Source organism: Esox lucius, chromosome 23 (genome assembly GCF_011004845.1).
Source record: "Esox lucius isolate fEsoLuc1 chromosome 23, fEsoLuc1.pri, whole genome shotgun sequence".
Taxonomy (NCBI): domain Eukaryota; kingdom Metazoa; phylum Chordata; class Actinopteri; order Esociformes; family Esocidae; genus Esox; species Esox lucius.
The window spans coordinates 21,255,085-21,270,243 of NC_047591.1; the positions used below are offsets into that span (position 1 = coordinate 21,255,085).

The following is a 15,159-nucleotide window of genomic DNA, read 5'->3' on the forward strand; positions in this document are numbered from 1 at the left end:
GTTGGGCTTTTTGGATTGTTACATAAACCGATATTATAGGATTTCCACTAGATTTCTTTTACAGGGTTTTATTTTTAAGCACAGTCCAATAGAAAACGAATGAGAGTCCTATAGGATGAATGGCTGCAAGTCAACTGACTTGGAACCATTCATGCTTTCTTTGTACACCAGGTTCCCTTTACCGAACGTCGGTGCACTCTTCACGGGGGTCATGCACGGATTACTGTGTCACGTGATAACTGTCGGAAGCGTAGCAGCGATTTTCCGCAGGCTCAAACCATCCGCTTGATTTGGCTTAGAGGCGTGAACGTCGGGTGGCTAGCTGTTGAACAGGTTTGTTTCCATATTTCTCTTTTATCGATTGTGTTTGCAAAGATAGATGTGTAATGCGCCACATTTTAACGTTATGCTTTTAATGGAAAAACAAAGTAATATATAATGTTACTGTGGTGAACAGCTGACTCCTTATTTTCTGCCGAGAACAACACCAAGGTAATCTACATCTAGTTTACGATTACTTTTTCTATGTCATGCATACGGCTTTAAACGAACTCGATATTGATCGTGTTGATTTTATTAAATTGTGGGATTCGCTAATCGTTTCCATATTATTTTCCTCCCTGCCAGCAGGTGAAAACAGGATGAAACCAGCCTGTGTCGAATGGTTTTGTTGTTTGAAACCGGTTTTAATAAAGGCCTTGTCATTAGGCTATATGAAAGCTTTAATCATTTTATAATACTGCGTCAAATGATCTTAGACCAAGAAAGCCCCTCTAATCCGAATCTATTTCGTGTATTATATGTTAACAGCCTGTGCGATGTCAGGTGTTCGAGACGATTTTAAACGTTTACGTTTAAACAATTTGTTTAATCTCGGACTCATACATGAGCTATCCGCAGCCCTTTTCGACCTTGAATTTAGAAAAGCCGTAATTCATAAAAGAATGGTTATAACACTGGTAAGAAAAATGAAGATGCAGAGCGTGACGCATTATTGCATTATTGGGCTCGAGGTTTATTTTTAAGGCTGGGCCTGGTTTCGACTGATTGAATGAGGCGCATATCATTGTAGACGACCACGTGAAATTACAACTCTACTTGTCACCGTGCACCTGATTCAACTGTGTGTAAACAACAGACATATTGAAGCCTATCAGATGAAGCCTGGCGCGAATTGATTTGACTCAAAAACAGCTGTTAGTTAACTAGGAGTCTATTTAACAGTTATTTAATATTTGTTTAGCACAGGCCTTGAGTGTTAACACCCACCGTCGTAAGTAAACTGCTTTCATAACCGTTTTAAACTAGTTGTCCCTAGAAGAATAGAATAGCGCATGTATTGGTAGATGGCAATAATGGGGTACAGTGTGCATTTGATATTGAAAAGCAGGCAATTTATGAGTGTAGCTAGCAAACGTTCAGAGATCAGTGAAACGCCAGTTATGCACGTCATTTTAGTGTGCAAACGTGCACATGATACGAATAATTGTTAGTAGCTTAGTATTATGAGCCTTTTGACCCATCCGAACCTCACCCCGCACAAATAAACTGTAATGGGGTGTCACACCAGTGCATTGTAAATATAGGTGTTTGGTAATTGTTGGCCTTTTTTCCGTCTCCAAATAATAAATATCGAGCGCATAATCTGTTTATATTTAATATTCACAGGGGAAATTGCCCACACGACATCTAACATGTTTGCTTATTACTTGCGAGCATGCGTTTTGTCACTTTGATTCATGTACATTTTATATTACACGGCTACATGATTATGTAAGGGTCAGATTATCCTTTGGTGAAGCTTTAGAGAAGATACTACAGATTGTAACTGCAAGTTTTGTTAATGTTTGTTTTTGGACGTTAGGTGCTATAAAATAATTCCACATGGTAGTTTATGATCCAGAAATTAAGATGGGTTTCTTTCCCCCCCTCATATTACTATAAAATCCAGATCACCAGATATTGAGCTCTAAAGATTTCCAAGCATTTGCTATCTGTTTCTATTTTTAATCTCTGGCTGCTGTTGTTCCTCTACCACATATTTTGCAAACTCTGAGACACATTCACATCCAAGAATCTTTTGGTTTTGTCATGTGAATGTCATGGACTGAATGTGCAAAAACCGATATCACATTACCGCATGTTCATTTTAATCTAGTAGAAAGCACCGGATCAGCTTTAGGGTCACCGAAGACTTAAATCATCACCTGAAAGGTCTGAGTGTTAATGAAGGCAAGTGGTTGTGATATCCGCCCGAGGAATATGTAAGCAATGAATTGAAAGATCTCTGCGATGTGACTAATTCAGATTTGGGAGACTTTTACATGAGGTGAGAGGCTTGTTGTTTAGGTCAAACTGAGGTCCAGTTATTGTTGTGTTTACTCTAATAGCCAATAACCAGTAAGAATAACAAACACCTAAAAATTATCTGTTAAACTGCTGTTTGTCTGGGGACAGAGCTGCCGAGAAAGGTTTGAAATACTTTATATGAAAGATTAGTTACAGATTTGACAATTTCTCTCCATCCCTCTCTTTCTCCGTCTCTTGGTTTCCCTACCCCTTTGTTTGCGTCTCTCGTTCTAGTCGGGTCATGTCGGTGAAGATGGAAATGGATGTCAGTGGCGTGTCCAGGGCACCCATCTCTGTTCTACCTGCTGCCGCAGAAGTCAAAGCCACGCTGAAGCCCGAGACGGTGGACCGGCCCCGTTGTGCCAGCACGCCATGCTCCCCCATCCGAAACACCGTGTCGGGGTACCAGATCCTCCACATGGACTCCAACTACCTGGTCAGCTTCACCACCGGGGAGGAGCTGCTGAAACTAGCCCACAGGTGGTCCCCCAACGCAGAGAAGGGCCTGGTCACGACGCCAGCCCCGTCTGAGGGCACGCCCAGTTCCATCCCGAAGCCCGTGGACCTGGGCGTCCACCGGGCCTCGCGCTTCTACAAAGCCAGAAGCCGCTACTACCAGCCCTACGACATCCCGGCCGCCAACGGGCGCCGACGGAGGCGCATGCCCAGCTCTAGCGACCCCTACCTCAGGTCCCTGTCGCAGGGGGAGGGCGGGCCGGAGAGGGCCGTCTATCACGGCCCGCTGCCCCACTGCCTGCTCAAGGGGAAGCGGGTCCAGTCCAGGTCTCTGGACTACCTCAATCTGGACAAGATGAGTGCCAGGGAGCCGCCGGCCGACACTGAGGTGCTTCAGTACCAGCTGCAGCACCTGACGCTGCGGGGCGAGCGCGTGTTCACCAGGAACAAGACATGAAGTCGGCCGACCGAGCCGCCGCCGCCCGCCCGCCCGGTCCGTTCGTCGCGCTCCCGTGGGGTTCGGGTGGGTCCATCCAACCGCCGGTCTTCACCCCCTTACCCAGTTCTTAGGCGAGTTCTATAGGCGGACACTCGGTGGATGTTACTAATTTTGTCATTGTCGAGCGGGCGTGGCAAAATGAGGCACGCTCTAAATGTAAACCTTAAAAAAAACAAAAAAATATACCTACAAAATGTAAGTACACTGAAAACGGGGGTCGTTCTGATTTGACACTTTTGACGGTGGTAAGGGTTAGCAATAACTGGTATGTTTATTTATGGACAATGTTGTGTGTGCGCGTGTGTGTGTGTGTGTGTGTGTGTGCGTGTGTGTGCGTGCGTGCACCTTTCTACAAAAAAAAAAAAAAAAACGGTAAGGGATGTGTAACCAATGCCTCTTTTTCCTGCGTTTGACTGCACTGTTAGTCTTCTGGTGTCGTCACAGGTCCAGCATCCTCGAACCTCTACAGCACACCTTTTACTTTTCAGCCAACGCATCTGTGGTCATTTGCATTTGCAAAAGCAGTACTATATGTATGACACCGTATGGCTTTCAGTACTGTATGTTAGGGTACTGAATGCCTGTCATTACTATATTATAATACTGTGTGGCTGTCATAACTATATTGTGGTACTGTATGGCTTTCATCACTCTATTTAGGGTTTTGTATGGCTGTCATTACTATATTATGATACTGTATGGCTGTCATTACTAGATATATGATACTGTGTGGCTTTCATTACTATATGTAGGGTTTTGTATGGCTGTCCTTACTATATTATGATACTGTATGGCTTGCCGTACCATATGTAAGGTACTGTTTGGCTTTCAGTACTATATGTAGAGTGCTGAATGGCTTTTAGTGTAAGAACTGACTCCACTGTCCACATTTATTTGCTCCTGCCAAGCACCAGCCAAACGTGAGTTTTATGTAAAGCACTGACTGTTACACAATCAAAAGGTTATTTAAAACCGAGCCCTTTGAGAGGATTTGTGGGGGAGAGGCTTACCGTCAGAGTGCCTAAAGTGAGATTAGCTCCTTATATGCTGAATTAATCCCCTCCCTCCGTTTCTCCTGGTCAGACAGAATCCTCAGTGGGATGAGGGGCTGAATTATTCCAGGTTGTCTGCATCTAAAAGTTGTGTCCATCATTCAAAATCCAAAACATTCATTTTCACAAACGGTAGTGTTTTTGGCTCGGTTTCCTGGATACAGGTCAAGTTTATTCTATAGTCTAAATCTTTCACCGGGAATCTCCATTAAGTTGGCTTTGTATTTCGGCGTGTAGCTTAATCTGTGTCTGGGAACCTTACCCCGAAATCCTAGGTTAAAGGTCACCATTTTGTTTTCGCCACAACCTTATACAGCTGTGTAAAGAAACAAACATGAAACTCATTACTATAGCTATGGAAACCAAAGTAGGACTATTATGGGTGCCCTGGGAAAACTTGACCAAGTCATTTTTGTAATAAAATCTATTAGGGGGTTTCTTAGGACACTTGACAATCATTTTGAGGAGTAATCTTAGTGGAACACCTTACTTGAAGTAGCCCTGATCTAATGCCATCATAACAACATTGTTAGCATGATATACATGACAATACACAACAATAATCACATGACATTCATTGGGAACTATGTGTAGATATTCCATTTCATGCTTCGTAATACGGTTATGTCAGCCGTCACAAGCACCTCTACTCCGAAACCTTAAGGCTCAATGCCCTGGTAAAATGGGTTCACGCTAGTTTTCATCGTTCTCCTTCTGTTCCAGTTTAACCTCTGTGCATCCGAGGAAGAAAATAACCTCCCGAAAACACACAAGGAAGGTCTTGTAAAAACCAGGAACTGCGTCTGCAACGGTGTCTTGTTTGTGTTCTCTAACATACTCTGTCTAGCTTGGGTAAAAAGTAGCTTGCCAACAACGTTCTGTTGTAGATGGTTAATGGGAGTATCAGTCACCTTCAGTCACAATTACATTTTTCTTCTTTTTTTTTTGCCTGCAATTTATTTTATTTTTTTATTGCAGTTTTGCATTTTTGTTGTAAGTGATCTGAAGTCATGGGAAGACAATTACATTCCTTTTAAGTAACTATCCAGGTTTTCCAGATTTCTGTGAAAAATGAAAACTGTTTACTATATATGTGAATTTGTTTTCCTTCCGAAATGGGATTTTGTTACTTTGAAAAGCAGCATTTCTGTGTGGGAATTATGTGGATGTATCACAATAACAAAACGATCTGGGCATATACTGGTGTAAGTAGAGCGCTTATTGGCAGGCACATCTTTTCCTAGACTGCCGCTTGATCAGCACATCATTCTCTAGACTACTAATCCTGCTTCTGAGCATTTAAGAAACACTTTTGGAAGTGTCTTTTCCTATGTATGCTTTGGCCACAAATACTAGGATAGGATTTGGGTATGAATCCGTAATAATCATTTTGAAATTGGAGCAGCTGCTTAGAAAGAATTGCACATATTGAAGTTAAAATGATACATTTGAAATGAGATTTTTACTAGGCAATTACTGTAATATGAAAAAGATTTTTGTTGTTAATACAAAATTTTTACATTAAGAGGACACTAAAAAGCAACTGAACTCCACGTCATAATGTTATCGAACTACATATTTCAAATCACCTCTAAGGACGAAACCTGCATTTAGAAAAAGTGTCTGTAACTAAGCAATGATGATTCAGAACATAATCTTAAACCAGGTGAAAAATTGTTTAAAGATCTTCATCTTAAAAGAAATGTTAATACAACAAATGGAAACAAGCTTCTACTTTCTGAAACAAGTCAGTATTTTGTGTGGCCTGCCTTAGAATTGAAAACTATTTTAATTTGACAGACTGTTGTGTAATTTCTATTTTTGCATAGCACTCATCTTGTAATGCTTTTTGTTGCTGAGGTGGCGTCTTTTGCACATACTGTTAGTTCGATATTATTAATACCATTTGCGATTTGCCCATGCTGTGACTGATTTGTGGCTTTGGTGGCTTTATATTCTTGAATGTTAAAAATTTGGTTGATGTCAAATTTCTTTAGTGTCTTCATTCAACAGGATGAATTTAGTTCAGAAAAAACACCAAACTGACTCTTTCTCAATATTAAACTGACATTGGGTGTGACTTTAATGATGTAGCAATTGGGTTGGCTCCACAAAAACTGTATCATTGACACTGGTGGTTGTCTATCGTAGCTAGTTTATTTGCTAAGTTAGCCACAGTAGCTAGCCAGAGCACATTATTTTTAACAAACTAGTTTTAGTATACCTACAGAATATGGGCTTGGTACATTTTTGATCAATCATTCCTATCTACACAAAAAGGATATTCAAAACAAATTTAATCAGAATGCAAATAGCCTTTATACTTTCCTGTCTCACTTCGTACACCAGTAACCAAATCAACGAGGCAACCAAGCCAACATTCTTGTCAGTCCAAAAGGCCCTGATCAGAGAGAATATGAACATGGTGTTGCTGAGATATAATATGTATCACAACTGTATCACTATACATGTAACCACCTAACCCTTACTGAACTTCTGTGAGATTCAAAAAGCCCTCATGTTTCAAAATATCCATGTATTTTAATGTGACTAAATAATACACCCAGTGTCTCATGAAGAAAACCTGCCAGTTGGTGGTCTTACTGTAAATGGATAAATGTGTTAAATTAGGACTCGGCTTCATCTTCAGCCTAGGTTTAGCATATTTCCCTACTATTATCTGCCCTGAGAGGGAGAATATGAGTTTTCTTTTTTGCTTTGTTGCCCAAAGTCAACCTTTAACATAGCCAGTGTTTGTTTCACATCAAAGTAAAAATTCAGTTTTACTTCAACTTCACTTCAACACATTTCAGTAGGCCCTACCGTTCAAGACTAAACATGATACAATATGACTGGATGTGCATTCCTATTAAGAGCTATTACATTGTGTGCAAATGATTAAAAGACAGGCGCCACTTTAAGTTATGCTATCGTTTCAACGTTATTGAAACTCTCCTTGACACTAATTAACTTTATTCCTGGACTAAGATGCACTGATATACTGGAGTATCTTCACTGAACCTGATTTTTAGTTCAGAAATATTCCCTAATCTGTGACTGGGAATTTAGCGTCTAAATTAAAGCATTGTCAATGTGGGTTAAAATGTTACATTTCCCTGCAGAACTTGCACCACAAGTCATAATGCATTTAGAGACTCATTGTGAGTTCTACACATAGGCTTATATGTGGAACATTGTATTTTTATTTGTAGAGTAGGTTTATTGGTACTTATTTAGACTTTCTGATCAATATTTTTTTCACTAAATGTACATACTGTAGTTTTGCTGCTTTGAAGCATTTTAGTTTTTCTAATGTGTGTCTGTTTCTGCCCTGACTGACTGTCTTAAGTTTTATCTTTTCACTTGACATTGTTATTAAAACACTACTATGCTATGAAGTTAGTTTCTTTGTATTTTTTTTTTAGAATCAGTTCTCAGGGGTATTTAGGTCTGTATTACTGTTAGAAAGAATAGTATGTGTTGTGTCTTTTATGTCCTACACTTATTTCATGTGACAGAGTAAAAGATTGAGTTTATGTTTTTGAGCAGGCCTAATAGAAAATGTAATTACATTTAATTAATTTAGCAGACATTCTAATCCAGAGCCACCTATTGTTATTACATTCATCTTAAGATGGCTAGATGGGCTAATGACCAGTCATAGGAAGTACATTGAACTACATTTTATTATTATTTGCAAAGTCACTTGTATTATTTGATACAAGCCTATTACTTTAAGCCTGAAAACATTTGGTCTGATATGACTACTGAGAAGCGCTTTGCTGAATTAAATTATTCATTGCCCCTGTATTTTTAGAGATTCTCCTCAGGCGTAATAGTGTAGATTAATCTGTTATTAGTTAAATATTAATTTAATTCAGCTGTGATGAAACAGTACTTATAGTGTATGTGTTGAAAGACTTCATGATTGTGTCAAACCAAGCAGTATATTTGGGTTAATACTGATGGTATCACGTTTTCTCTCTAGATAGGGCTACGGTTGATTGACAAGAGTGCAGTCAAATGCTATGTTACCGTGGTTTCTCCATGTTTCCACAAGAGGGAGCCATTTGCTTGATTGAGCTTTTATTATGGCCCAATAGGCTAGTTCCACAGCTGTAAATCTGGCTCATCCAGCAAATGAGAAATTATTTGAATGATTTCAAGTGCAACTTGAACCCAGGTGTAGGGTTACCACACAGCCACATCTGAAACAACGGCCAGCTGATTTCTGTCCTGTGATGAAGTACACTTCCCCCTAGAAAATCCACTTATTGGCTATGATTAGACGTAGTTGTGCAAGGCCTCATGAGTTCAGAATAACACATGGTGTTCCTTTTGATTTGGCAACACAAACGTTTAGGTTTTTAGGGCCATATTCTCAAATTATTGTGCGCTTTTGTCCACATAGACCTTTGGTCAAGAGCGGTACCAGTTAGGGAAAGGATGTGATCTGTGATGCAGTCAGTACAACCCTAATCCAATAGGTAAATGAGGGTTGGGTTGTCTCTCCTTTAATAAACACTGTACTGTATTCTGTTTCATAAAATAAGATAGGTGGCCACTGTGATTGAAACAATGTCTTATTATTTTTGTTTTATTATTGCACAGTATATTTTACAAATCCCCAGTATGTGTAAATATCCCAGCTCAGTGGTTTGCGCCTTAATATCTAACAGATTTGCAACAAACAAAAAAAGTTTTTCATTTATCTAGTGCTCTATTTAACTAAATACTTCATCTTAAATTATATTGATGTTGCTTTCTCAAAGGTGAACCTGTAAGTAAGCATTTAGTTACACTGCATTACTACAGGGCATGTGACTTGATCACATTACTAGTTAACTAATTAAAAAAATGTTAAAACAAAGGATATGCGTTCCAACGACCGGCGTAAACTTTCAACTGAAATGCCATTTGAGAGCAGCTCACAAATACACAGGTCTGTTTTTCTAGCCTTGTGTGGGACTACTTGCCATTCTGATTAGGATCATACACACACACACATCTTACATTTTTGGTGGTTTTTAAAAGGAACCCTGCTCTACTGTCTGCAGACTGATCATTCAAGTACATTTTCATGTTTAAAGGAACAAATCAAGGACCAAAACCGTCACCTGATGAGATTGATTGGAAGGATTAACTCACTGTAGCCCCTTTATAATTACATAATTTTACAGTTGGTCAAGTGATCATTAAAATGCCAGAGTTGTGAGGAGTTAACAAGATTGACCTGATGGTGAAGTCTTCGCCCTAATAAATAAGATAATCAGTAATTAGAATGTGTTCAAAAAAACTAAGCCATAAATGAATGTGGCACACTTTGGATTCCGACTGTTGACCAACGCTGTTCTAAATCCAGGCATCAGTCATTCATTAATATTTTGACATAAATGTAAATGTTTGAATTAGCCCGACCAAGGAAATTCAGGTTGCTTTGAATAGCCGAAATGACAGATGCATTTTATTTGTTAACCTTCATCTTTGACCTATAAAACCATTTGCATAACGGTGCATTTATAAAACATTTCTGCCAGGTTTCTGTTCCAGTATTCTGCCGGTACGTGCTTGTTCTTTCTTGATCTCTTCCATTAAAACTGTAATCTTATACAGCAATATAAAAAAACAAAAGGTTATGCTTATCGACACCATAGAAAGCCAAGTCCTTAATGTTTACTTTGCTTCAGCTGACGCCCCTCTGCTATGTGCACGATAAGAATGAATCACATCAGCCATGCTGGTTTTCCTTACATAATGTACTTACTGTACATAAGAAAAACAAAAAAATTTGCCTTAGGTTATGTACAGTGGATATAAAAAGTCTACACACCCCTGTTAAAATGCCAGGTTCTTGTGATGTAAAAGAATGAGACAAAGATAAATCATGTCAGAAATGTTTCCACCTTTAATGTGACCTATAATGTGAGCAATTCAATTGAAAAACAAACTGAAATCTTTGAGGGGTGAAAAATACAAAATAAAAACTCACAATAACCTGGTTGCATAAGTGTGCACAACCTTAAACTAATACTTTGTTGAAGCACCTTTTGATTTTATTACAGCACTCAGTCTTTTTGGGTAGGAGTCTATTAGCATGGCAAATCTTGACGTGGCAATATTTGCCCACTCTTCTTTGCAAAAGCTCTCCAAATCTGTCAGATTGCAAGGACATCTCCTGGGCACAGCCCTCTTCAGATCACCCCACAGATGTTCAATTGGATTCAGGTCTGGGCTCTGGTTGGGCCATTCCAAAACATTAATCTTCTTCTTGTGAAGCCATGCTTTTGTGGATTTGGATGTGTGCTCTGGGTCATTGTCATGCTGAAAGGTGAACTTCCTCTTCATCTTTTTAACGGACACCTGAAAGTTTTGTGGCAAAAATGCCTGGTATTTGGAACTGGTCATAATTCCCTCCCCCCTTCAAAGGCCCTGGTTCCAGCTGAAGAAAAACAGCCCCAAAGCTTGATGCTACCACCCCCATGCTTCATTGTGGGTATGGTGTTCTTTCGGTGATGTGCAGTGTTGTTTTAGCGCCAAACATACCTTTTGGAATTATGGCCAAAAAGTTCAACCTTGGTTTCATCAGATCATAACACATTTTCCTATGTTTGTTTTTGAAAACTTCAGCTGGGCTTGGATGTTTTTCCTTGTAAGAAAAGGCTTCCGTCTTGCCACCCTACCCCATAGCCCATTCATATGAAGAATACGGGAGATTGTTGTCACATGTAGCACACAGCCTGTACTTGCCAGAAATTCCTGCAGTTCCTTTAATGTTGCTGTAGGCCTCTCGGAAGCCTCCCTGACCAGTTTTCTTCTCGTCTTTTCATCAATTTTGGAGGGACGTCTCTGTTGTGTCTCTTGTGCCATATTTTCTCCACTTGATAATGACTGTCTTCACTGTGTTCCATGGTATATCTAATGCTTTGGAAATCCTTTTGTACCATTCTCCTGATATCTTTCAACAATGAGATCCTTCTGATGCTTTGGAACCTCTCTGCGGACGATGGCTTTTGCTCTGAGATACAACTAAAAAAATGTCAGGAAAATCCTACTAGAACAGCTGAACTTTATTTGTGATTAATCATAGTCACTTTAAATGATGGCACGTGTGTAATGACCTCGATTTAACATGAGTCTGAATGTGATTGGTTAATTCTGAACACAGCCACATCCCCAGTTATAAGAGGGTGTGCACACTTATGCAACCAGGTTATTGTAAGGTTTTTATTTTTCATTTTTTCCCCCTAGAAAGATTTCAGTTTGTTTATCAATTGAATTGTTCACATTATAGGTCACATTAAAAGTGGAAAATGTTCTGACATGATTTATCTTTTGTCTCATTCTTATACATCACAAAAACCTCTAACAGGGGTGTGTAGACTTCTTATATCCACCGTATGAGCATTTCCAACCCTGGTGTAGTGGGCACAGTAAATTGTACTGCTCTCCATTCAATGTCACACATTAGCTAGCCATTATTGCGGAACGTGAAAGGGATCAGTCACATTGCTGAATATGGTACAGGCAGGTGTATGTGTGTGTGGTCAAGAAGAAGACCTCCAAGCCAACTCATATCTGCTGTCTCCTATCCTAACCTAGGTGGCCTTAGAATTTGATAGACACATTCCTAACTGCCTATCTGAATTATGTTTGCTGTGAATTGGGTTTAGATGTTACTACCAAATGTTGAATTTTCTATTATCCCGATCTGAAAGGTGACATACTAAAGAATAAGATAGCAATTCTTCTCCGGGAACATGGTCCTTTAAAACTTGAGGCATCCTTGGCATTGTGTTGTGTGACCAAACTGCACATTTTAAAGTGGCCTTTTATTATCCCCAGTCTATCCCAGCAACAAAGGAACCTGTGTAATGATCATACTGTATAATCTGCTTCTTGAAATGCCACACCTTTCAGGTAAACGGACTGTCTTGGCAAATGAGAAATGCTCAATAACAAGGAGGACAGCAAATTTGCAGAGAAAATTTTTATTATTAATGCATACGGGGCATTTGTGCTCATGAATCATGGGACCAAGACTTCACGTGTTGCGTGAATTTTGTTTATTGAATTTTAAATATATAGGTCACTCAAATGAATTACACAAATGTACCTGTAGGTTTCCTATGGACTTGGAAACCTTTTTGTTTTTTATGGAAAGACAGCAATCCATTCTCTTGTTAGACATTCCTATCAATATACAGCTCTGGAAAAAATTAAGAGACCACCGCACCTTTTTCTTTCCTTTCCAAAAAAGTGGAAAAGGAAAGTTTTGACTGAGGAACAGAAGTGTTCAATTTGCAGTGGTCTCTTAATTTTAACCCTTCTGCTCCTCACTCAAAAACCTTCCTTTTGGACTTTTTTGGAAAGGAAAGAAAAAGATGCAGTGGTGTTAATTTTTTTTCCAGAGCTGTATATGTGACAATTGTAGGTGTATTTAGCATGAAATTAATGTATGTATTCATTTGCTAATTTACTGTAGTTTTCAAAGATAAATGCTCCCGTTAATAATGTCATAAATAGATAGAGATGTTTTAGTTGGAATAATTCAGTGGGGCCAGACTGGAAATCTAGACAGGACGTGCCCCAGGATCTTTAGTAACCAGTCAGGACACCCATTTAACATTCTATAAAATAAAAAACAGTGATAAGCATTTACATAACCAAATTCTGTTACGCAAAATAAACTTTCCTAACAAATGATCGAAACTCCTACATTTCACAACCTCTGCTATTTGCAGAAGTTGTTTAACTTCTATTTGTCGGGTAAGTTCTGCCATCCAGCTCCACCTCATTCTGAGCCATTATAAGGAACGTTAAGGAGGACATGATCACACTTCTCACAAACGCGTTCAGTCAGAGACGTACTATTCTTCCAAATCATAACACTCTAGCGGTCGGTCCAGGATGAGAGCTGTTCTTGTTCTCCTGCTCGTGGCTGTGGCTAGTGCAAAGGTGTACGACAGATGTGACCTGGCTAGAAGGCTGAAGGCGGCAGGAATGGATGGCTACTATGGAAACAGTTTGCCTAATTGTGGGTGATATTCTACATTTTAGTCATTTAGCAGACGCTCTTATTCAGCGCAACTTACGTATTAGACCCAATTATGGTATTTGTATCGGTGTCGTTCTGTGTGTGTGTTTATAGGTTTCTGTGCTCCAACGTTTTGTTACCATTTAGCTATCTAACAGCACTTTTTTTGGAATGTTGACGTCAATCCCATGTTACCCTCCTTCCTCCAAGGGGTCTGTCTTGCCAAATGGGAGTCGAGCTATAACACCCAGGCCACAAACCGAAACACTGACGGCTCCACCGATTATGGCATCTTCCAGATCAACAGCCGCTGGTGGTGTGATGACGGGCGCACTCCAAGAGCAAAGAACGGCTGTGGTATCCGCTGCAGTCGTAAGTTGATAACGGCAGCCTGGCAGCATTTGCACAGACAGCAGAACTTATTGGTTATTCCATCCGAAGGTTTTCAGAATTGACCTGATTGACCAAAAGACTGATTAAAAAAAAAACCTGACTTGGCAAACCACTGCATTTACACAAGAACCCCAAATATTTGACCAATCAGAAAAGAGCTAACCTGAAAGCTCTGGTGTGATTGGTCTAAAGACATATTAGTGGAAAAATATGTATTATTGATAGGCATTCAGAGTGTTTTTGGTGGCTTCGTTCACTTGAAAGAGACAGATTTTTTGCTCCCTAACGGCTCTTCGTTTAAAATTCATCAAAATAACAACAAAATGATGAAGAAAGTGCACATCTGAAATACGATTGTGGTGATACAATCGTCACTAAATTGTTTGTTACATTATCTGAACATTATCGCTCTCTGAGTTTAGAAACGAAGGAGCCAAATGAACAGCTCCTTTCGCCAATGCGATTCGGTTTCCAACATTTACCAAAAAGAGCTGTTCGTTCGTGAACGAGACCTTACTAAAAAAGCGTGAGTCTTGACTTGATCACGTGGCAACTTTTTGTACATTGTTTTTGATTTCAATACATAGTTTGTGAGTTGTCAAGTAAGTGAAATAATGCTGATCGCGAAATCACGTAACTAAAATTTCAATAACAAACACTGGGGGCTTTTAGTAAATAAGGGCTGAATGGTTTCATGCTTGTCTGTTTAATTCAATTTTTTAAACTTTCAATTTCTCCTGTTTCCTGGACAGGACTGACTAAATATGTTACTTCCTCTTTAATTTTGACAGAGCTGCTAACCGATGATCTGACAGTGGCGATCAATTGTGCCAAGCGTGTAGTGCGAGACCCAAATGGAATCGGAGCATGGTAAAAAATTTGAGCAGTGCTTCATTTTATTTCACATTCATCCAAATATTACAGTATAAAACTATGTTAATGTGGTATAACCAACTGACTTGCCTTTTGGAAGTTAAATTGTTGTCCATTGCAGTGATATAAAGCATTACGACCCGGACTTAAGGCCTTGCAGTTAACCCTTTTTAGAGTTGATAGTAGTTTTGATAATAAAAATTTACATTTTGTCAATTCTACATTGTTCTGTTGTTGTAAGTCCCTCTTCTGATTTGTAATTCGTACACTACAGCAAGTTTTGTGTACATTTCAGGGTGGCTTGGAGGAATCGCTGCAAGAACCGTGACCTGCAGTCCTATGTGGCCGGCTGTGGGGTCTAAGCCCGGGCTGAAACAGCGGCACACTCCCCCAACCACTTTGAGGCTGACCAAACTATTTGGACGGAGGCATTCTGTCTCACCTGTCAACATCTGCAGCTAACACCATTGCACTTTACACGCATTGATACATTTAAATAGGTT

General features: G+C 39.6%; 2 protein-coding genes across 4 annotated transcripts; both read left to right on the plus strand.

Moving 5' to 3' along the window:
- The first annotated feature begins 73 nt into the window (after nt 1-73).
- macir (macrophage immunometabolism regulator) lies at nt 74-7,754 on the plus strand. Of its 3 annotated transcripts, none has more exons than XM_010887504.5 (2): nt 74-333; nt 2,584-7,754. In XM_010887504.5, the coding sequence occupies exon 2, from the start codon at nt 2,591-2,593 to the stop codon at nt 3,260-3,262; it is 672 nt and encodes a 223-aa protein (XP_010885806.1). In that variant the 5' UTR covers nt 74-333; nt 2,584-2,590; the 3' UTR covers nt 3,263-7,754. The 3 variants fall into 3 exon arrangements, with proteins under 3 accessions (XP_010885806.1, XP_010885807.1, XP_010885808.1); XM_010887505.5 differs by lacking the exon at nt 74-333 and adding an exon at nt 355-492; XM_010887506.5 differs by lacking the exon at nt 74-333 and adding an exon at nt 588-1,273.
- Nucleotides 7,755-13,180: 5,426 nt separating this feature from the next.
- Nucleotides 13,181-15,031, plus strand: LOC105020455 (lysozyme C II). The gene is made up of 4 exons (XM_010887508.5): nt 13,181-13,390; nt 13,601-13,762; nt 14,575-14,653; nt 14,952-15,031. Exons 1-4 carry the CDS (start codon nt 13,264-13,266, stop codon nt 15,016-15,018), a joined length of 435 nt encoding a protein of 144 aa, XP_010885810.2. The 5' UTR covers nt 13,181-13,263; the 3' UTR covers nt 15,019-15,031.
- The last annotated feature ends 128 nt before the right edge of the window (nt 15,032-15,159 follow it).